A 24,639-nucleotide genomic window follows, 5' to 3' on the forward strand; every position below is an offset into this window, starting at 1 on the left:
CATAGCACTGGCCCATAAGTAGCGGCCCATTTTTAAAGGGTGGTCTCACCGCCAGCCCTGGGAGGGCCCTCGGAAATTGCCTAGGTTGCCTAATGGTAAATCCGACCCTGGGTAAATGCAGAAAATCTCTGATCACTCCTGCATCAAACTCTTCATAAATTGTGTAACAGGGTGAGATTGCCATTTAAAGGAGAAAACTGGTGTTTTCTCCAGTTTTATGGCTCATTGCACTTTTATAAAATGAACCCTAAGTTTTGTTAATTGTGTAATTGACTGTACATAGTTAAACAACTATTTGATGGATATGTGCAAGTTACCTAAGTCCACTAGATGGTGCCATTGATCATGAATTAGCTGTACAAATACAACAGAAACGGAAGAACTGAGCAGAATAAACAAGAAGGGGAAAGGCAGCAGCGGGGGCAAATATGGTAAGTAGATAAGCAGAGGTTGTGTTTGCCTTTCTTATGTTGGCACTTCTTGTGTAATTTTGTAGTAGGTACAATTTAACAGCTAAGCAATCAATAGTTGCCTAGCATACTTGTTTACGAGGCTGCCTGTGATTAGGCAGTAAAGGCTTTTCCTATGCAATGAAGGCGCATTTTGATGACAAACCAAGATCTTTGGATAATAGTCCCTGGCATTAAGTTCTGCTTCATAGATCATCTGCATGTCATATATATGCATGTTGTAAGCACGTTAATGAGCAAATAAGTGTTTTAATGTTGATGCCATATCATTAGACTAGACTTGTTATTCTAAGCTCAGAGTCATCAACCCGGCAGTGACACATAGAACCTGTCAGCTGGCATGTGTGCAGTAATGCTGTGTCCAGGAGTATACACTTGCTCTAGATGTGAGAAACAGCAGAATCCCTATTAATTGAGATGATCAGACCACCCTTTAGGGCTCGTTTATACTTATCTATTTTTCTTTACTATTCACACGTTTATAATTGCATAAAAAGCACATTAAGGGACCTATTTATCAAAGACCTTTTCATTGATAGCTGTATATTATGCATATAAAGTATTTTAATTTATGACTAGGGTATCGCATCTGCTGCGATGTAGCAGATATTGAAGAAAGCTACCTGGTGCTTTCCCTGTCACTTCAAATGCAAATGTTTCTATACTATACAGCTATTTTGCACCAGTGGGCCTCATTTACAGTCGGACGCAAAGTCCATTTCAGGCGTATCCTGCACATTACACTGATGGGCTTGCGCAGTAAGCAACAGTTCCCTGCATTTCCGTCTGCTTTTCAGATGCAAGTGTACACTGCGACAGCTTGCGTCTTAGTATGAGGGAAAGGGTGCAACACAGAGTTATTTAGGCGTGATCGTGAATAATTCAGATACTATGGGTGTCTACCCGCAAAAACTACCCCAGTCGGATCAAGACACAGGCAAAACACACGTCAAACAAGACTGAAAAAGTGCGGCAGAAATTAGGTGGCGCAAGTAGTTAGCTAGCTGCGGGAACTGGTCGCAGCTTGGTAGGGTATTACGAGTGAGACGCATCTGGGGTTTCATGCCACTCATGATACCCTACCAAGCTGCGGCACACTCCCACTCCTACTCTTTCATGTAAGTCTTAGATACACATCGCGACCGACTCTAAATGAGGCCCAGTGGTAATAAAAGTGCTTTGTGTAAAATTCACATACAACATATTAAAAACACATCACTAAGATGTGTCTAAAACGTGCATTAGTTTCCATTGCTGTGAATAAGCCCTTAATGTGGCGCTATTATTATAGATGCCAACTGTAGACAGAACAACAGACCTGCTTCTATTCCTAGTACATCTTTACATGCATAATGTTATCAGACATCAATGGGAAGGCATTCAAACTTCTATGTAGCAAGATATGTTAATGTTCTATATGTGATATGATTTTCCTTTTAAATATGAGATAAAAGCCTTTTCAGCAACAACATGCAGTTTGTCACTGCCTCAGCTCAAGCTCTAAAATCACCAGCCATCTCATAACCAGTATGTATAAGTAATCTATAATATGAGTAGGGCATTTGCTCATTTGATAATCTTAATCTGTGACTTTATTTTCAGATTTCTGAACAGTCAGAACAATAGCAAGTGTGTTGCACCCATAGCTTTCCTGCAGATTATTCTTCAGAGCAGGGTAGACCTGTTTGTGTAAAACAATATTTCCTCAGTAGTAAAAGGAGAGACAGAAAAAACAAAAAGTTGTAGGTTTATTTATACTGACTGAAGTCACATAACAATATACTATATAGGAACCTTAACTAAATATTCTAAGCCACAAAATATGGAAAATACATTTTATAAGCACAATGTACATTACAATTAAAACTCGTTTTATGTATGAAAATTGAGCTTGAGGATCTCCAACACCCAGAAACAGGCTTGGCTAATAAGGGCAGATTGGCTTTTTTTGTATGCAATTTGGAGGTGTATTGAGTGCCTACTTGAAAGATAGAAATTCAACAGTCTGAAGAGATCTATATAAAGAGGAAGGCGTTGGAGGTAGTAGGGGTCAAGTAGAAACAGATAAATCATTGACGAGTAGATTATGGTCAGACAGTGGGAAGACGGTGTACGAGAAGTTAGTTATAGTGTCCGTATGGGAGATAACAAGGTGAAACATGTGGCCTCCATGAGTTAGCAATGTGAGAAAGACCAAAGAAAGACGTAAATGAGAGGATTTTTGCAGCAGCAGTGTTGATGGGATGGTCAGTACTAGTTGTCAAATCTCCAGAAATGGTGGATCAGAGGTTAGGAAACAACAAGGACATTAAGCAAAGTTGTCCAGGATTTGAGAGGTGGGGGGGACAAGGGTTCATGTCAGCTTGCAGCAATAGGTGTTCGTCGGAGTGGACTTAATGTAATGTAGGTAATGTCCCTGATAAGTGCATGATGGTAAATAAATCTGGTGCCACTACCAGATTTGTTGCAAAGCCTGTGCAAGAAAGTGAAATACACTGTTGGAGAACCCAATGTTTAAGGTCTCCAGCCATGTTTCAGTGATTACATGAAGGCTGAGAAAGGTGGAAGGAAAAAATAATTGATTGAAAACTGAGCAGCTGTCAGCAGAGGAATTTTATGATTTCAATTGAGTGTTGAGAATGATCTTCTCTGTGTTGCAGCTATTGGTACATAGAATGAGTTACAAGCCTAGTGCTGGAGAGTAATGTAGTGTAAGCTGGCCACACACATTATAACCTTACAGTCAGTCTAGTAGTTTCTGAGTATATTGGCAAATGGAATTAGCGTAGGTGGCCCGCACAATGTATTGTCAGAGTCACACATGAGAAAGTGACAGATGGGCAACCTATGGTGACTAACATAAGTTCTCAGCCTTGGCTGACTAGCTGTTGTCATGCTTGTTTCATGATTCATTCAATACTGTATATAGAGTATTTACATAGAGATATAAGTCAGTGACTAGGTATAAGGATTGTATTTTCACTTTTGAAAAATTGTATAAAGTGTTGTCCCATACAACATGTAAAAAGAACTTGGAGTGTGCTTAGTTCTATTTTAAACATATGGGGTCTGATTCATTAAAGAAAGTTAAGCAAAAAATTGAGTAAGTAGTCTCCTGGACAAAACCATGTTACAATGCAAGGGGTGCAAATTAGTTTTCTATTTTGCACATAAGTTAAATACTGTCTGTTTCTTCATGTAGCACACAAATTCATGATACTGAAATTTAAAGTTGATATTTATGTGCTAAATGAAAAAAACAGACAGTATTTAACTTATATGCAAAATAAAAAAAATAATTTGCACCCCTTACATTGTAACATGGTTTTGTCCAGGAGACTACTTACTCAATATTTTACTTAACTTTCCTTAATGAATCGGCAGGGGCGGAATGGTCCGGGGGGCAGGGTCAGACCGTTATTAGGGCCAGGGGTAAGCCGGAAGTGGGAGGCGAGTGGCGTTTTAACGTTGGCCACATACAGTAAAGTCATGTTCACACAAATGCGGTTCATGCAGACCTGCAGAAACATGCATAAATGCCTGTAAGAGGTGTATATTTTACACTTGCTATAGGACAGGTGCAATTACTCACTGGTGATGAGGACTTGTTGTAAACCTGGCGTATATGCTACTTTTAGATGTGTACAGCTCTGCATATGGGTAGAAATACACAATTTTTGCGTGTTCTTTTTTAAGAGTAATGTACTCCCATTTTGTAGCCAACTCTGTACCAGCCATTATTATGTAAGTATGTATGTTTTTTGTAATTTGTAGCTTATGAGCCACACAGATTATCAGGCAGGGAATTTTAGGCATATCATGGTTCATCATTTTGGGGGGTTTTGTTGTAAATTCAGCCTTGTTGTCAATGAAATGTATGTTGTAATTGTAATATATTATCTCTCACTATGTTGTGCCTTTCACAGTGGATAGAAGTTGTGCTTTGTGTCTGCAACTAAAGTAGCCACATGAACATCTTCCAGGTTGCTGTGACAGATAAGCACTGGAAACCATAAGAAAAGGGTCTATTTGAAAACCTTTGTACATTCTTCTGTAACTATAAACACTAATGTGCAGTAAGTACTATTGCACAACCACTTTATTATTGCAGCATTTTAATATCCTTTTTTTAACATCTGCAGAACTGATCCCACAATCTGATTTAACAATCTACTCATGAACACATAGTTAAATGTTTTGAGATTCTGGGAAGTTTGCATTTAGACTCTTTTTGCATAAAATATTTTAGTCATACTTTGTTACAGTTAACAAACTGTAAAATGACTTGTTAATTAAATTACAAATTTTAACCATACTTGCCAACATTTTTTTTTCCTTTTCCGGGAGATGCCGGCTGGGACGTGGGCGTGCAGGGGGCGGGGCTGCGAAATCGCGTCATTTTGGCCCCGCCCCCGTGACGGAATGACGCAAATCGCGTCATTTTACAGTGGGGGCGGGGCTAAACGCCGCGATTCCGGGTGAATCGCGGCGTTTAAACTAAATTTTTCCCCCTTCCTATCAGGGAGATTGCCACACTCGTCCGGGAGACTCTTGCAAAATGCGGGAGTCTCCCGGACAATCCGGGAGAGTTGGCAAGTATGATTTTAACTGGTCTGCTTTTTCAAGTATATAGCTTAGCAGCAAATTCTGCCATGGAAAGAGAACAACAGGGTTTAAGAGGAAAACAATGCGGTGAAGACAGCTAAAGCCTTCTAGTAAACAAAGATCTGAGCTTTAGTAACCAGGAAGTGAATGCCTCAGAATGTCCCAGATTGTTCTATGTTAGCATGACATGCTACTTGTGGTAGACTATCATTACCTACAAGAGACATAAAGGTAATTTATGAAGCTGCACCAATGCATACCCCGTAAAGCAAATATCATTTTTCGGATGTCATGCACCTATTTTTGTATAAATGTGCCTGTTTATATAGCTACATCAATTTGTAGCCCAAAATGGTGACGACCGTGGGGATACAAAATATAGCACCATCTGATGGTAGAAGCTGTTCCCAAGAGCAGAGTGTGGCAAAATAAACATTCTTACGTGTATGATATAATCATACTTGCCTACATTCCCGGAAGTTTCAGGAGATTCCTGAATTTCAAGGACTTCTCCCGGACTCCCACAAGAAGGAATCCCTGATCCAAGTCATCAATTCACCCATCCCTGCTATGCACGCCAAATTTGGAGATCTCCCTTCTGGGAGGGGAGATCACACTGGCGATTTTTTTGGGGGTGTGGCCAAGTGGGATATGTCACTTGGCCCTGCCCCCTAATGTGTCACAGTCAGTTTGGCCTATTATAATGGGGGCGTGGCCACGATGATGCGTGTATCGCGTCACTAAGTCCCCCCTACCAGGAGGTTGCTCTGCTCTCCCGGGTGTCCGGGAGGTCTCCCAGAAATTTGGGAGTCACCCGAACATTCCGGGAGAGTAGGCAACTATGCTGCTATGTAATGTCGTGAATTTTGGTAATTCATAGCCGGAGGTGGGCCACAGGGACAAGATAGTGTCACCATGCTCCCCTCCTGCACTTGGAACCTGAACGATCCCAGAGGGGAAGTTTTAAAAGTTGGCAAGTATGGATATAATGCTCTGTATGTTTTCCAGTCTGTAAATTTCTCAGCACTTTGAAACACAGATAGATGTACAGAAAAGGGAGAGGTAATCCAATGATCAGGAAGGAGTTTGGCCTTGTTTCTAGAGTTCCTAGGTACACAGTGATTAAGCTAAAAAATAACTTTACAACAATTCAGTTCTAAAAATATACATGCTTATATGTAGTGACTAATAATGGAAATACAGTATCACTAAATCTTTATTTAGAATTAATAACTAAAGAGGAAGAACTATGTCCTGCACATTTATAGATGATTTAGCTGGGGTACTTTTTACGTCGAAATAGAAAATTATATTCTAGAGGTGTTAGAATTCTAACACTTAGAACAAGCATACATCTAAGTTCTTAGGCACAGAATTGCTGTGTACAACATAATAATCTGTATTATTATAATCTGTATTGTTATGTCATTTATACTAATATTTTTCAACATTACGCCCTATAAAACAATATTTAAGAAAATTGCATTATATAGAACAGATTAAAGGACCATTAAACCTAAAATATAAATCCCCATATATAAAAGAGTTTCTATTAATATCTACTATATAAATGCCTAGTGGTGTGTGTGGAAAAAAAAAACCAAGCTGCAGCGCCACCTGCTGGGCAGAGTTATACACTGAGCTATATATTTCTTGAAGGAGAAGTGATAGTTGGGAGTGGTTGGTGGTTGCCGGGGGTGACAGTGGGGAGTTTTTAACACCTTAAGTAGCTTGATGAAGGATGTGGCGATGAAGATGAAGGATGAGGTGATGGAGAAAAATGATGAGGTGGTGACATGTGGACAAAACCACGTTAAAAAAGGGCGCTTGCGTCGGGAAGTAACGCTCTTCCCCTGAGGAGGCCTGGGCTATGGCCCAAATGCATGACAAGAACCCTTTTAACACCTTAAGTAGCTTGATTTGACTAGAATGCATGAGTATCATGCACGGGTTAACTTGTATACAATACTGAGCAAATGTTTTAGGCAGGTGTGTAAAAAATGCTGCAAAGTAAGAATGCTTTCAAAAATAGAAGTGTTAATAGTTTATTTTTTATCAATTAACAAAATACAAAGTGAATGAACAGAAGAGAAATCTAAATCAAATCAATATTTGGTGTAACCACACTTTGCCTTCAAAACAGCATCAATGCATTAATTCTTATAGGTACACTTGCACACAGTTTTTGAAAGAAAAAATCGGTAAGGAAGTTTGTTCCAAACATCTTGACGAACTAACCAGAGATCTTCTGTGGATGTAGGCTTGCTCAAATTCTTCTGTCTCTTCATGTAATCCCAGACAGACTTGATAATGTTGAGATCAGGGCTCTGTGCCTGTATTTCTCAGCATTGAGGACACCATTAATCCTGACCAACCCCCAACTCCATTTGCTGAAATGCAGCCACAAACCTGCAAGCAACCTCCACTATGCTTCACTGTTTCCTGCAGACACTCATTATTGTACCGCTCTCCAGCCCTTCGGCAAACAAACTGCCTTCTGTTACAGCCAAATAGTTAATATTTTGACTCATCTGTCCAGAGCACCTGCTGCCATTTTTCTGTACCCCAGTCTCTATGTTGTTGTGCATAGTTGAGTCGCTTGGCCTTGTTTCCACGTTGAAGGTTGGCTTTTTGGCCTCAATTCTTTCATGAAAGCCACTTCTAACCAGACTTCTCTGAACAGTAGATGGGTGTACCTGGATCCCACTGTTTTTTTTTTTTTCAGTGCTGAGCTGATGGGCTGGAGAGCGGTACAATAATGAGTAGTTAGTGAATTGGGTACCTGAGTTTCAACCTTCTGCAATAACTGATGCTTTGTTATAGGAATGACTTGTCTGGTACACCTGGACAACAGCTGCTGAGCTGCCAATGGTAGACCATTACTTGGTGTCACTTGGTGTATGAGTAGTGCTGCAAATATGTCAGTGCCATCATGTGAACATTTTTGAAGCATACTGCTTGTGATGTGCCTAAAGCAGCAGTGATAGACCAAGGTAAGTCCGGAACGTCATGAAAGTGCAGTGGTTCCTTAGGTTATGAGCTTTGAGTACATTACATTGTGCACATTCAAATTGACTGCCTGTTCACTATCTCTGTACATTCTACATCAGAACAGTAACAAGCTTTGCCCTGCCCAGGATTTGATTATCCGACCTCTGTACTCTACAATTTTAAATGAACTTGTATGGTCAATACGTGCCTGAGGATTTTTTTTGAATAGCAGGTTTGTGATAGAACCCTGCATTTAGCACTGGTGTAAATTGTTATTTTCATGATAGTGTTAATGTACTTAACTTAAATCATGTTAAAGGTTTCATCTTGCTCAGTTATGAGGTCATTGCTCTCACAATATAACATGCATGTAGGTTCTTGTTCTGACTTAGTCACCAGCACATTGACTATGTGTGGCAGCGTACCTAGAAAAACAAAAAAAACTAAGCTTAAGCCTAAGCTAAATGAAATGCTGTCCCTAACCCTAATGACTATTATTTTATTTTTTGAAAAAGAGATTTTCTTTGAAAATGACAGCTAGCTAGGCTTGGGGTCATGGCTGCCTGTCTTCTGAGTGGTAGAAATGATTATCAGGAGGGATTTATTTTGAAAATCACTGACAACGACACCCAGAGCAAGTACCTGCCCCTGAGGGGTATAAATGTTTTTGGCGGCCTGCGTGCCGCCATTCATGTTTTCTTTTACCATGGCTGACAGACACTGTGGTTGACGTGCGGGCCAGCCTACACAGTAACCAGACAAAAGTGAAATCCATGTCCCAGCATTCTATATGTGATGGCTATAGAAATATGAAGCAGGTGTGTAATAAAAGGAACATGAGGCAAGTGAGTTTGATTTGCTTAATGACCACAGTGTTGTTAAGAGGTGGAACGCTGCGGGAGACAGGACTGTGGGAGGTATGTACTTTTTTTTCCTGCATTGCAGCTCCACACACATAATACTAAAATTAGCATTTTGGGTGGATACACCTATTAACGTGCCTAAATGAGCAATTCATTAGTGGCTAATGCAGTTGAACCATAGGGGACAGTCTTATGTGAAGCAGTACTGTGTGTCAGCTTCATTATATGTTATCCTAGATATGTCAGTGTGTGATGCGGGGATCTTCTACACATAAACAGTAGGCCTCTATGGTTTTATTCCCCACAGCCTGATGCATTTACATAGCAATGGAATATAAGGAGGTAATACATTCTAACAAAGCTATTAGTTCCAATACATTCGTGCTGTAGCTAGGGGAAGTGAACAGCGGCTTTTCTAAATATGTAATCAAATGAATAATCAATGTGGTTAAAGCTTCCTTCCTGTTGCCTTCAGCACTTCCTCTGTAGCTAGAGAGAAAAGCGAGAAGTAAAGCAGAACAGCTGCTGTAACTGAGACACAATCCTGACAGGCAGCAGTACGGGCAACTTGTAGTCTCCAAATCCTAAACAAATGAGTCTTCAGTGGCATTACCTCCCTCTGATAAGCAGGTAATTATTTCATGATACCACTTCCCTCCTTTGAGCAGAACTTTGGAAAATAGTTTTTACTGACCATTTACTTATTTTTTTTATTTTAGTGACATGTAGAATTTTTATTGGCACATTTTTATTGTGTTGTAACAACATTTGTACAGTGTTGAAATAAGGCGCAGGACTTACAATAAAATGGGGTTTTGGTTTAGTTTTTCTTACTGGTATGTGAAAATGTGAGGGTTATTTTTGCAGAATGTCAGTAAATGATGGTTGGATACCCTGTCTGTGAGGTTGGATACACTTGTGATCCCACAAACATATGCTGTAATATGGCTGGTATTAAACAGTGTTGGGATGTTCGGTAAAAACATCAGCACAGCATAGAAATTCTGCATTTTTACCACCTGGACCAGTGTATGTTCCTAGAAGTATAAAATGCAATCTAAGTTTCATGATGTGAAGTATAAACTGCATGATAACGGTGTCTGATCAGCTTGTATGCTGTTCTGATCTCAATGTCATGAGTTCTTTTTTATTTCATTCTAGTTGTTTAATGTTGGCAGCTTATCACTTCTGTGTCGGACTACTATTTCCTAGTACCATCCATGTTCATCAGTATATGTTTTATTTGTATAGTTCTTGCTCAGGCATCACTCGCACCTATCTGCTTTTATTGCACACATTTATAAATACATAAAAGTACATTAAAAACAAATAGGAGGCAGTGGTGCTGTTTCCATTACTGCATCTAAAAGTTGAATGTTGTGTTTAAAATGTTAAAATGCAGCGCGCACCCTCTTTCTCATGCATTAACGCTAGGGATGAGCGCGCTCGGATTTCTGAAATCCGAGCCCACCCGAACGTTGCGGATCCGAGTCGGATCCGAGACAGATCCGGGTATTGGCGCCAAATTCAAAAGTGAAACTGAGGCTCTGACTCATAATCCCGTTGTCGGATCTCGCGATACTCGGATCCTATAAATTCCCCGCTAGTCGCCGCCATCTTCACTCGGGCATTGATCAGGGTAGAGGGAGGGTGTGTTAGGTGGTCCTCTGTGCTGTTTAGTTCTGTGCTGTTTAGTTCTGTGCTGTTTAGTGCTGTGCTGTTTAGTGCTGTGCTGTGCTGTGCTGTGCTGTGTTCTGCAGTATCAGTCCAGTGGTGCTGTGTGCTGTGCTCTGTCCTTCTGAGGTCAGTGGTGCTGCTGGGTCCTGTGCTGTGTCCTGTTCAGTCCAGTGGTGCTGTGTCCTGTGCTCTGTGCTTCTAAGGGCATAGTTATTTCCCCAATATTCCCCTGTGTTTAAAAAAATAAAAAAAAGTTTTTTTTATAAAATACCAAAAACTACTTTAATATTTTTTAATTACCACAAAATTTTCACAACCAATCCTGCAGTATAAGCCCATTGGTACTGCAATATTACCAAGTTCACACATTCAGCAGTAAAAGTCCAGTGGTACTGCAATATTACAAAGTTTACACATTCTGCAGTATCAGTCCAGTGGTGCTGTGTCCTGTGCTCTGTCCTGCTGAGTTCCGTAGTGCTGCTGGGTCCTGTGCCGTGTCCTGTTCAGTCCAGTGGTGCTGTGTCCTGTGCTCTGTGCTTCTAAGGGCATAGTTATTTCCCCATTATTCCCAAGTTTGTAAAAAATAAAAAAAAAGTAAAAAAAAATAAAAAAATTAAAAAAAAAAAAAAATATATAATAATTATAACCAAATTTGCAAAACCAATCCAGCATTATAAGTCCATTGGTACTGCAATATTACCAAGTTCACACATTCAGCAGTAAAAGTCCAGTGGTACTGCAATATTACAAAGTTTACACATTCTGCAGTATCAGTCCAGTGGTGCTGTGTCCTGTGCTCTGTCCTGCTGAGTTCCGTAGTGCTGCTGGGTCCTGTGCCGTGTCCTGTTCAGTCCAGTGGTGCTGTGTCCTGTGCTCTGTGCTTCTAAGGGCATAGTTATTTCCCCATTATTCCCAAGTTTGTAAAAAATAAAAAAAAAGTAAAAAAAAATAAAAAATTAAAAAAAAAAAAAATATATATAATAATTATAACCAAATTTGCAAAACCAATCCAGCATTATAAGTCCATTGGTACTGCAATATTACCAAGTTCACACATTCAGCAGTAAAAGTCCAGTGGTACTGCAATATTACAAAGTTTACACATTCTGCAGTATCAGTCCAGTGGTGCTGTGTCCTGTGCTCTGTCCTGCTGAGTTCCGTAGTGCTGCTGGGTCCTGTGCCGTGTCCTGTTCAGTCCAGTGGTGCTGTGTCCTGTGCTCTGTGCTTCTAAGGGCATAGTTATTTCCCCATTATTCCCAAGTTTGTAAAAAATAAAAAAAAAGTAAAAAAAAATAAAAAATTTAAAAAAAAAAAAATATATATAATAATTATAACCAAATTTGCAAAACCAATCCAGCATTATAAGTCCATTGGTACTGCAATATTACCAAGTTCACACATTCTGCAGTATCTTGTGCTACATATAATGGAGACCAAAAATTTGGAGGATAAAGTAGGGAAAGATCAAGACCCACTTCCTCCTAATGCTGAAGCTGCTGCCACTAGTCATGACATAGACGATGAAATGCCATCAACGTCGTCTTCCAAGCCCGATGCCCAATCTCGTAGTACCGGGCATGTAAAATCCAAAAAGCCCAAGTTAAGAAAAAGTAGCAAAAAGAGAAACTTAAAATCATCTGAGGAGAAACGTAAAGTTGCCAATATGCCATTTACGACACGGAGTGGCAAGGAACGGCTTAGGCCCTGGCCCGTGTTCATGACTAGTGGTTCAGCTTCACCCACGGATCTTAGCCCTCCTCCTCCTCCCCCCCCCTACAAAAAATTGAAGAGAGTTATGCTGTCAGCAACAAAACAGCAAACAACTCTGCCTTCTAAAGAGAAATTATCACAAATCCCCAAGGCGAGTCCAAGCGTGTTGGTGGTTGTCAAGCCTGACCTTCCCATCACTGTACGGGAAGAGGTGGCTCGGGAGGAGGCTATTGATGATGTAGCTGGCGCTGTGGAGGAACTTGATGATGAGGATGGTGATGTGGTTATTGTAAATGAGGCACCAGGGGGGGAAACAGCTGATGTCCATGGGATGAAAAAGCCCATCGTCATGCCTGGTCAGAAGACCAAAAAATGCACCTCTTCGGTCTGGAGTTATTTTTATCCAAATCCAGACAACCAATGTATGGCAATATGTAGCTTATGTAAAGCTCAAATAAGCAGGGGTAAGGATCTTGCCCACCTAGGAACATCCTCCCTTATACGTCACCTGAATAACCTTCATAGTTCAGTGGTTAGTTCAGGAACTGGGGCTAGGACCCTCATCGGTACAGGGACACCTAAATCCCGTGGTCCAGTTGGATACACACCAGCAACACCCTCCTCGTCAACTTCCTCCACAATCTCCATCAGATTCAGTCCTGCAGCCCAAGTCACCAGCCAGACTGAGTCCTCCTCAATACGGGATTCATCCGAGGAATCCTGCAGCGGTACGCCTACTACTGCCACTGCTGCTGTTGCTGCTGTTAGTCGGTCATCTTCCCAGAGGGGAAGTCGTAAGACCGCTAAGTCTTTCACCAAACAATTGACCGTCCAACAGTCGTTTGCCATGACCACCAAATACGATAGTAGTCACCCTATTGCAAAGCGTATAACTGCGGCTGTAACTGCAATGTTGGTGTTAGACGTGCGCCCGGTGTCCGCCATCAGTGGAGTGGGATTTAGAGGGTTGATGGAGGTATTGTGTCCCCGGTACCAAATCCCCTCGAGATTCCACTTCACTAGGCAGGCGATACCAAAAATGTACAGAGAAGTACGATCAAGTGTCCTCAGTGCTCTTAAAAATGCGGTTGTACCCACTGTCCACTTAACCACGGACATGTGGACAAGTGGTTCTGGGCAAACGAAGGACTATATGACTGTGACAGCCCACTGGGTAGATGCATCCCCTTCCGCAGCAACAGCAACAGCTGCATCAGTAGCAGCATCTACAAAATGGCTGCTCATGCAAAGGCAGGCAACATTGTGCATTACAGGCTTTAATAAGAGGCACAACGCTGCCAACATATTAGAGAAAATGAGGGAAATTATCTCCCAGTGGCTTACCCCACTTAGACTCTCATGGGGATTTGTGGTGTCAGACAATGCCAGTAACATTGTGCGGGCATTAAATATGGGCAATTTCCAGCACGTCCCATGTTTTGCCCACACCATTAATTTGGTGGTGCAGCATTACCTCAAGAGTGACAGGGGTGTGCAGGAGATGCTTGCGGTGGCCCGCAAAATTGCTGGACACTTTCGGCATTCAGCCAGTGCCTACCGCAGACTAGAGGCACATCAGAAAAGCTTGAACCTGCCCTGCCATCACCTCAAACAAGAGGTTGTGACGCGCTGGAACTCCACCCTCTATATGCTGCAGAGGATGGAGGAGCAGCAAAAGGCCATTCAGGCCTACACAGCCACCTACGACATAGGCAAAGGAGTGGGGATGCGCCTGAGTCAAGCGCAGTGGAGACTGATTTCCGTGTTGTGCAAGGTTCTGCAGCCATTTGAACTTGCCACACGAGAAGTCAGTTCCGACACTGCCAGCTTGAGTCAGGTCATTCCCCTGATCAGGCTGTTGCAGAAGCAGCTGGAGAAAGTGAGGGAGGAGCTGGTAAGCCATTGCGATTACAGCAAGCATGTAGCTCTTGTGGATGTAGCCCTTCGTACGCTTTGCCAGGATCCGAGGGTGGTCACTCTTTTAAAGTCAGAGGAATACATTCTGGCCACCGTGCTCGATCCTCGGTTTAAAGCGTATGTTGTGTCTCTGTTTCCGGCGGACACAAATCTACAGCGGTGCAAAGACCTGCTGGTCAGGAGATTGTCCTCTGAAGAGGACCGTGACATGCCAACAGCTCCACCCTCATTTTCTTCCACATCTATGGCTGCGAGGAAAAAGCTCAGTTTTCCCAAAAGAGGCACTGGCGGGGATGCTGATAACATCTGGTCCGGACTGAAGGACCTGCCAACCATTGCAGACATGTCTACTCTCGCTGCATTGGATGCTGTCACAATAGAAAAAATTGTGGATGATTACTTTGCTGACACCATCCAAGTAGACATGTCAGACAGTCCATATTGTTACTGGCAGGAAAAAAAGGCAGTTTGGAAGCCCCTGTACAAACTGGCTCTATTTTACCTGAGTTGTCCCCCCTCCAGTGTGTACTCGGAAAGAGTTTTTAGTGCAGCGGGGAACCTGGTCAGTGAGCGGCGAAGGAGGTTGCTTCCTCACAACGTTGAAAAAATGATGTTTATAAAAATGAATAATCAATTCCTCAATGAAGTACAGCACTGCCCTCCAGATACTACAGAGGGACCTGTGGTTGTGGAGTCCAGCGGGGACGAATTGATAATGTGTGATGAGGAGGAAGTAGACACTGTAGGGGGAGAGGAATCAGAGGTTGAGGATGAGGACGACATCTTGCCTCAGTAGAGCCTGTTTAGTCTGTACAGGGAGAGATGAATAGCTTTTTTGGTGTGGGGGCCCAAACAAACCAATCATTTCAGTCAAAGTTGTTTGGTAGGCCCTGTCGCTGAAATGATTGGTTTGTTAAAGTGTGCATGTCCTATTTCAACAGCAGACCTCTCAACTGCAGCTCATCCCTCCTCTGCGGGGATAATGTCTCCTGTGCTCTGACACGTCACTCTGTGTACTCTCAGCCTCAGGATCTGACACTACAGCTACCATGCCTCTTGTAGCAGCCCTCACTCCAGGGCCTCTTCCATGTGCAGTGTCCCCCTCTCTCTTGGGTTCACTATAGTGGCATGGAGTTCTCCCCCTCATCCAGGGCACACATTCCTTGCCCTGGCTCAGTCACCACGCTCAGACTTCCAGGCAATGCTGGGGGAGCCTGGGAGCTTCCACCCCAGGTCCCCAGCTACAACTCTCCTCTCCTGTGTCTTCTCTCTCTTTCTGACACTTGAAAGATCGTGCCTTTAAATGAAAAAGTCAGTCTTGATTGCACGACTATGTGCAAGTGCAACAGGGACATTTTTTTGGGTTTACAAAGTCAAACAGTAACACTACGACCCTGTCTGTCTGGGGTCTGTCAATGACGAATTGTCTGGAGCATGTTTTGAGGAGGTATTGTGGCCCCGGTATCAAATTGGGTACCGGGGCCACCCCACTATGCAGTCCAGATACTTGTTTGGTGGAATTCCGACACGTGGAGGGTTTTTTAATTATATTGTGGCCTCGGTACCAAATTGTGTACCGGGGCCACCACACTACGCAGTCAAGATACTTGTTTGGTGGAATTCAGACCAGTTGAGGGTTTTATTATTATATTGTGTGGACCACTCTATCTATACCACACTACAACTCTATACCACTCTATTTCCTACTTTAATTCTATTTAATTCTATTTCCTACTTTAATTCTATTACTAATTAATTACCATAAAGAGGAACCAAAAAAACCAATTTTACCAAAAGTATAATATGACTTAGACTTACAAACACTACACTTGAAAGATCGTGCCTTTAAATGAAAAAGTCAGTCTTGATTGCACGACTATGTGCAAGTGCAACAGGGACATTTTTTTGGGTTTACAAAGTCAAACAATAACACTACGACCCTGTCTGTCTGGGGTCTGTCAATGACGAATTGTCTGGAGCATGTTTTGAGGAGGTATTGTGGCCCCGGTATCAAATTGGGTACCGGGGCCACCCCACTATGCAGTCCAGATACTTGTTTGGTGGAATTCCGACACGTGGAGGGTTTTTTAATTATATTGTGGCCTCGGTACCAAATTGTGTACCGGGGCCACCACACTACGCAGTCAAGATACTTGTTTGGTGGAATTCAGACCAGTTGAGGGTTTTATTATTATATTGTGTGGACCACTCTATCTATACCACACTACAACTCTATACCACTCTATTTCCTACTTTAATTCTATTTAATTCTATTTCCTACTTTAATTCTATTACTAATTAATTAACATAAAGAGGAACCAAAAAAACCAATTTTACCAAAAGTATAATATGACTTAGACTTACAAACACTACACTTGAAAGATCGTGCCTTTAAATGAAAAAGTAAGTCTTCATTGCACGACTATGTGCAACAGGGACAGTTTTTTTCTTTACAAAGTCAACTAATAACACTTGGACCCTGTCTGTCTTTAACATACTTAATGGGATCTCAATGACGAATTGTCTGTAGCATGTTTGGAGGAGGTATTGTGGCCCCGGTATCAAGTTGGGTACCGGGGCCACCCCACTACGCAGTCCAGATACTTGTTTGGTGGAATTCTGACACGTGGAGGGTGTATTTATTTTATTGTGGCCCCGGTATCAAGTTGGGTACCGGGGCCACCCCACTACGCAGTCCAGATACTTGTTTGGTGGAATTCTGACACGTGGAGGGTGTATTTATTTTATTGTGGCCCCGGTATCAAGTTGGGTACCGGGGCCACCCCACTACGCAGTCAAGATAGATAGATGCGTATCATAGATAAAGTACATTCAGTGGTGTGGGGCAAATTGAAAAATATTCAAAATGCACTGACATTATCAAAAACAAGAGGTTGTCACATGCTAAAACTCCAACATGTATATGATGGAGAGGATGGAGGAGCAGCCGTATGTGTAGTGTAATGCAGACCTGTTGAAGGTTTTTTATATATTTTATTGTGGTGCCCAGTGCCCACTCCTCTACGCAGTCCAGGTACATTTATTGGTGCGAATCAAACAAGTTGATGGTTTTCTTATTATATATATTGTGGTGACCCACTCCTCTACGCAGTCCAGGTACATTTATTGGTGCGAATCAAACAAGTTGATGGTTTTCTTATTATATATATTGTGGTGACCCACTCCTCTACGCAGTCCAGGTACATTTATTGGTGCGATTCATAAAAGTTCAGGGTTTTTAAGATATTGTGGTGACCCACTCCTCTACGCAGTCCAGGTACATTTATTGGTGCGATTCATAAAAGTTCAGGGTTTTTAATATATTGTGGTGACCCACTCCTCTACGCAGTCCAGGTACATTTATTGGTGCGAATCAAACAAGTTGATGGTTTTCTTATTATATATATTGTGGTGACCCACTCCTCTACGCAGTCCAGGTACATTTATTGGTGCGATTCATAAAAGTTCAGGGTTTTTAAGATATTGTGGTGACCCACTCCTCTACGCAGTCCAGGTACATTTATTGGTGCGAATCAAACAAGTTGATGGTTTTCTTATTATATATATTGTGGTGACCCACTCCTCTACGCAGTCCAGGTACATTTATTGGTGCGATTCATAAAAGTTCAGGGTTTTTAATATATTGTGGTGACCCACTCCTCTACGCAGTCCAGGTACATTTATTGGTGCGAATCAAACCAGTTGATGGTTTTCTTATTATATATATTGTGGTGACCCACTCCTCTACGCAGTCCAGGTACATTTATTGGTGCGATTCATAAAAGTTCAGGGTTTTTAATATATTGTGGTGACCCACTCCTCTACGCAGTCCAGGTACATTTATTGGTGCGAATCAAACAAGTTGATGGTTTTCTTATTATATATATTGTGGTGACCCACTCCTCTACGCAGTCCAGGTACATTTATTGGTGCGATTCATAAAAGTTCAGGGTTTTTAAGATATTGTGGTGACCCACTCCTCTACGCAGTCCAGGTACATTTATTGGTGCGAATCAAACAAGTTGATGGTTTTCTTATTATATATATTGTGGTGACCCACTCCTCTACGCAGTCCAGGTACATTTATTGGTGCGATTCATAAAAGTTCAGGGTTTTTAATATATTGTGGTGACCCACTCCTCTACGCAGTCCAGGTACATTTATTGGTGCGAATCAAACCAGTTGATGGTTTTCTTATTATATATATTGTGGTGACCCACTCCTCTACGCAGTCCAGGTACATTTATTGGTGCGATTCATAAAAGTTCAGGGTTTTTAATATATTGTGGTGACCCACTCCTCTACGCAGTCCAGGTACAATTATTGGTGCGAATCATAAAAGTTCAGGGTTTTTAATATATATTGTGGTGACCCACTCCTCTACGCAGTCCAGAAAGATACCTTGTTGCAACGTTTTGGACTAATAACTATATTGTGAGGTGTTCAGAATACACTGTAAATTAGTGGAAATGCTTGTTATTGAATGTTATTGAGGTTAATAATAGCCTAGGAGTGAAAATAAGCCCAAAAACTTGATTTTTAAACTTTTTATGTTTTTTTCAAAAAAAATCCGAATCCAATACCTTAAATCCGAACCGAGACCTTTCGTCAAGTGTTTTGCGAGACAAATCCGAACCTCAAAAATAACGAAAATCCGGATCCAAAACACAAAACACGAGACCTCAAAAGTCGCCGGTGCACATCCCTAATTAACGCGCACTACTAGTGTATTGGTAAAAGCTCAGTGCTTAAAAAGCATATGGAAAACCCATTAAATATACATTATTAAAACATGTATTAAGTGCTTGTTTTCATGCGCAATTATCCATAACTCTAATAAGCGTCTCTACCTCAAAATATATCCCAGATGTGGTAGTTTTGTATACTTAATGTATTGTTTTTCTCATTGTTATTATTACAGTTTAGGGGTATATTTACTAAACTGCGGGTTTGAAAAAGTGGAGATGTTGCCCATAGCAACCAATCAGATTCTAGTTATCATTTATTTAGCACATTCTACAAAATGACAGCTAGAATCTGATTGGTTGCTATAGGCAACATCTCCACTTTTTGAAACCCGCAGTTTAGTAAATCTAGCCCCTAGTGTCAGTAATTTACATTTCGCATTGAATAACAAAGATGCATTTTACTTTGTCACTATGAAGAATGTATAACTAGATGTATAATTATCTCTTGTAGAGAGTAACCCCTCTCCATCCCTGTCTGTTTACAGGTTAATTTATGCAAGTTCTGTATTTAGACATTTTTGATTGTTCGTGTGGGGATGTGGAAATTCTAATTGTGATAGGAGGCTTTTACGTGTGGTGCAATTAACATAGACATAAAGCAAAACAAATTCATCTTTAAAATAATACAAGAATGGTACATGACCCCACATACACATTTCACAGTGACATGCGACTGATTTTGAGGCTTCATTACCACACGAGTGACAAATGGAACATTTAGGTGCATTGTCTGAAAGTTCTATGTGTTTGGCTAATATCCAAGTTGTGGCCAAGCTGTTAAACCGCCGTACTTCATCAGCTACACATAACATACTGGATTACATTAGAAAATATGTACATAATCCAAAAATTGATTGTCACGAACTGTTTGCAGAGCTGTAGTAGTAGATGGGCAGACCTGGAAAGATCCTCACAGTTACAGGATAGGCTCATAATGCACCTGTGGAGTGAATACATGCAGCCCTGTACTGCGGATGTGCACCAAAATGTATCCGTGTTTAGATTTGTGTGATTCTTACACTTGTGGTCCATGATGCCTGGAGAGGCGGAACAGGGGCATGCAAGTGTTAGCCGAGTACAGTAAGAGCATGTTCAGGCCACTTGGAGATACAACCTAATGAGACTTGGAGGAATCTCCAGTTATGATTCTCAGGTAAGGTATCTCTTGCAGGTAATGGAGTAAAGATACATGATGATGATTATGATGACATCTGCTTTTGTATTGACCCCTCCAACTAATAGTACTTCATTATATGATATATATTATATCAATTTGCGACCAAATGGCCGCGTGCCTTTTCACAAATCATACCTCCCAACTCTACTGATTTTGGAGGAACATTCCAACTAGTGGGTCACAAAAGGGGCTGGGCTTAACAAAAAGTTGGTGGAGTTAGTGTCAAATTGCCCTCTATTTGTTGGCGGAGTTTGGGCCTAACAATGACAGGGCTCATTTTGTCCTGATTTTGTGATTCTAAATATTGGGAGGTATGTCCTCCACCACTTTATCTCATTATGGTAATTTCAGACCAAAAAGCAAAGTCTTGTTTATGCACCTCTCTGCAAAACCTTGCTCAATCTGTGCTTAGTAAATGGCTTCCAGTAACAAAATAGATTTTAGGATAGGTAATTAGCAAAGGGAGGCATGTTAAATTATCACCCCTTCCTTCAGCTTACATCTTGTCAGACTTGCAGTGAGCTGTCTGAGCTGTTCCCTGTGTACATTGAGCAGTTTGTACAAGTGTGTGTGCCTGTGTGCAGTCTCATTTGTTGTGAAAGGGGGTGTCTGTGGCTGCATGTGGTCTCTGAAGAAGCAGTAACATCACTGTGTGGCTGCAAATACTATAGATCGCTGGTTGCAACAATCCATGTGTCCTTTTTCAGCACAACAATGTACCATCAAATGCCTCTGTGTTACACAGGAAAACAGTGTCTGCGTCATTTAGCAGGCAGGTGTAATTTGAGTGCCATGGTTAATGGGCATCATTGCGGTTAAATTTGATAATGCATTAAAACTATGATGCATTCACACACTACCAGTTAGCAGATTGTATAGGTCAAAGCAAAATGCATCAACAGTACAAAGAAGATATATCATCATTACCATCATCACCATTTATTCTATTTATCACTAACAGACGTCTCTAAAGAGCATTCGTTTTCATACGTTGCCCATTGTCTTAGCACACATGTGTAAACAAGCCCTTATCTTACAAGTACTAAATCATTTCTATTGTAGTGACTGGTAGTGAACATGTAACTGAATAGAACTCAGAGTAAACATTGTATCACTTGTATCACTTCCTAGTTATAGCAAATATTTTAATACATACGCAGAATAAATGGAAGATATCATATTTGTACTTTTGTGAAGTGTAAATTGTATTTTCTTCTATTCTAAGTTTGCAGCTGGCATGGAACTGGAGAATTATGACCAGCCCGTCATTCTGAGAGATGACAATAAGCGGAGAAGGCGAAAAATGAGACCCCACTCGGCGGCAGCATCCAACATGTTCTCCATGGAGCTCATACCTGTAGAATTTATTTTACCCACCAGCCATAAAAATAGCAAAGTACAGGATACTGTTGTCCTTGAAATAGCTGGTAACTGCACGGTCGAACAAATGAAAGCACAGGTCTGGATGAATGCAATAGAAAAAAGCCACAATAGTGATTTCTACCACAGACTAGCTCCTGACCAGTTCCTTCTGCAGTATCAGAAAAAGGGGCAGTGGTATGAAATATATGACAAACATCAGGTGATACAAACTTTGGACTGCATAATGTACTGGAAGGTTCTCCAAAAAACTGTGGGGAAGATTTACATTATCCAGAAAGAAAAGCCCTCAGAGGAAACAATGGAATACCAGAAGCAATTAAATTATCTCATTGGATATGATGTCACAGATGTAAGTAATGTACATGACGACGAGCTTGAATTTACCCGGCGTAGATTGGTCACTCCACGAATGATTGAGCTGGTAAAAAGAGATGCCAGGTTGTATTCCATGGACCCTTGGGTTACTACTAAGCCACTACCAGAATATTTGTGTAAAAGACTTACCTCCAATAATATTTTCATCATTATTCACAAGGGGATGACAAGCCATACAATCAGAGTGTCCATTGAGGACACACCCGATGTAATCCTACAAAGCTTCTTTACAAAAATGGCCAAGAAAAAATCATTACTGGACATTTCAGAGGAACACAGCGAACTGGATTTTGTTCTCCGAGTTTGTGGTAGAGATGAGTTTATCATTGGGAATTATCCTATTAAAGATTTTCATTACATAAGACAGTGTATTAAGAATGGGGATGAGATTCATTTTGTTCTGGATGTCCCACCTGACCAGTCAGAAGACAAGGTCCAAAAAGAAGAATGGCCTCTGGTTGATGACTGCACTGGTGTAACAGGTTATCATGAGCAGCTTACCATTGAGGGAAAAGACCATGAAAAGATTTTCACAATATCCCTTTGGGATTGCAATAGAAAGTTTAGAGTCAAAATCATTGGGATTGATATTCCAATTTTGCCAAGAAATACGGAGCTTATTGTTTTTGTCGAAGCCAACATTCAGCATGGACAACAGGTGCTTTCACAGAGAAGGACTTCCTGCAAACCGTTTACGGAAGAGGTACTATGGAACATATGGCTTGAATTTGATATAAAGATCAAAGACTTGCCAAAAGGAGCTCTTCTAAATCTTCAGATATTTTGTTGCAAAGCTCAGACAGTCTCAAATAAAGGAAATCTACAGTCACCAGACTCTACTAGTTCTGACTCAAAGTGTAAAAATCAGCTTCTTTACTATGTAAATCTGTTGTTAATTGATCACAGGTTCTTGCTAAGACAAGGAGAGTTTATCCTTCACATGTGGAAAATACCAGGTAAAGGAGAAGAGCAAGGGAGCATTAATGCAGATAAATTGACATCTGCAACAAACCCCGACAAAGACATATCTATGGCCATTTCCATAAATCTGGACAAGTATTGTCATCCTGTGGCTCTGCCAAAACACAAAGCGGTGTCGGACCCTGAGCTAGACAGGGCAAGATCTGAAATGCCCAATCAACTCCGGAAGCAGCTTGAAGAAATTATATCTACCGATCCACTGCATCCCCTCACTCCAGAGGACCAAGAGTTGTTGTGGCATTTTAGATATGAAATTATTAAGAACCCTGATGCTTACCCAAAGCTGCTAAGTTCAGTAAAGTGGGGGCAGCAAGAAATGGTGGCCAAAACATACCAGCTATTAAATAAAAGAGAAGCGTGGGACAGCTGCTCCCTAGATGTCGGGCTAACAATTCAACTACTTGACTGCAACTTCTCCGATGAGAATGTACGAGCGATGGCAGTCCAGAAACTGGAAAGTTTGCAGGATGATGATGTCCTACATTATCTTTTACAGCTGGTGCAGGTAATACACACTTTACATAGCTGCACATCTAGTTCCTCAATACAAGTTTTCATTTGCATGAACACAATGAGTTATTCATACTTTATGAATAGGGACTTGTTTTGTATTACAACTAATGTAAAATTTGATGTTGGCACTAACTAATGGGGAAATTAATTAATTATTACAGAATCATTAATATTAATTTAGAAGTATATACAACTAATCTCTTAAAAATGTCCCTAATGCTGGTGAGATTAGTATATGTTTATTACATATAGCTTACACAGTAGAAACCTCTCCAACAAATTTCCTAAAGTAAAAATATTAAGCTGTTATGTTGTGTTATCTGCATCTGTAGTGGGCGTCATGTTCCTCTCATGTTATGTAAGTAAGAACTTTTCATGTACTGACATTGCGTGTTGTTTGTTCCCTCTGAGACATCTGGTGGGTTTGGGTGTGAATTGGGTGTTTGCTATATGTAACATACTGAAAAACCAACAAAAATAGTGTTGTTTTTGGGCACTGTAGCAGGAGTATTTTACCTAATTAGTTGCAATAAAGACTCAAACTCAAAATACGTGTTAGAAAGGGTTTTTAGTTAACTCACTTTAGTTTATTCAAATATTTTATCACATCACCTTATCTATCAGATATAATAGGAATTAAATTATATTACTATATGTTGCATATGGCAGTTCTATATAATGTATGCATACCTACCGGAACATAAAACAGTAAAATAAATATCAAATATCCCCAACCCATATAAGCATAAACCACCGACATTTGTGTGAGGCCACACCAAAGTTCACTTAGGGCTTGCCCCTTTTCAGATACGAGAATCAGGACAGTTCCGCCAAAATGAGGACATTTAGAAGGTATGCTGTATGTAGATACAGTTGTGGCCAAAAATATTGGCACCCTTGTACGTTTTTCAAGATAAGTCGAAATCAACAACAGTATTTGTTCTCCACAATTTTCACTGTTAATATTATAGAACCATTGTTTTATTATTCTGAATTTAATACTGTATATCCCTTTAAATCAGAAAATGAAAAGAAATGGTATTCAATTATTGACACACTATACCTATTATTTGGCAGCACAGCCTTTGGTTAAAATAACTGCAAATCAAACTCTTCCTATAGCCATGGGTGAGCTTCCTGCACCTCTCTACTGGCAGTTTGCACCATTTCTCCTAGATTTGAAAGGTGCTTTTTCCCAACTGCTGCTTTCAGATGTTTGCAGCACAGGT

The 24,639-nt window shown here is 40.9% G+C and overlaps 1 protein-coding gene across 2 annotated transcripts in view; it reads left to right on the plus strand.

Moving 5' to 3' along the window:
- Positions 1–357: 357 nt before the first annotated feature.
- PIK3CG (phosphatidylinositol-4,5-bisphosphate 3-kinase catalytic subunit gamma) overlaps positions 358–24,639 on the plus strand; it is a 52,283-nt gene continuing 28,001 nt past the window's right edge. The window contains exons 1-2 of one of the 2 annotated variants that reach the window (XM_075208795.1): positions 358–431; positions 21,384–23,402. In XM_075208795.1, the coding sequence (XP_075064896.1) occupies positions 429–431; positions 21,384–23,402 (2,022 nt within the window). In that variant the 5' untranslated portion in view covers positions 358–428. Of the gene's footprint in view, positions 432–9,436; positions 9,560–21,383; positions 23,403–24,639 lie in introns of those variants that run through there. The other variant, XM_075208796.1, reaches the window with a different exon arrangement.

The sequence above is a fragment of the Mixophyes fleayi genome, chromosome 4, assembly GCF_038048845.1.
Source record: "Mixophyes fleayi isolate aMixFle1 chromosome 4, aMixFle1.hap1, whole genome shotgun sequence".
Taxonomy (NCBI): Eukaryota; Metazoa; Chordata; class Amphibia; order Anura; family Limnodynastidae; genus Mixophyes; species Mixophyes fleayi.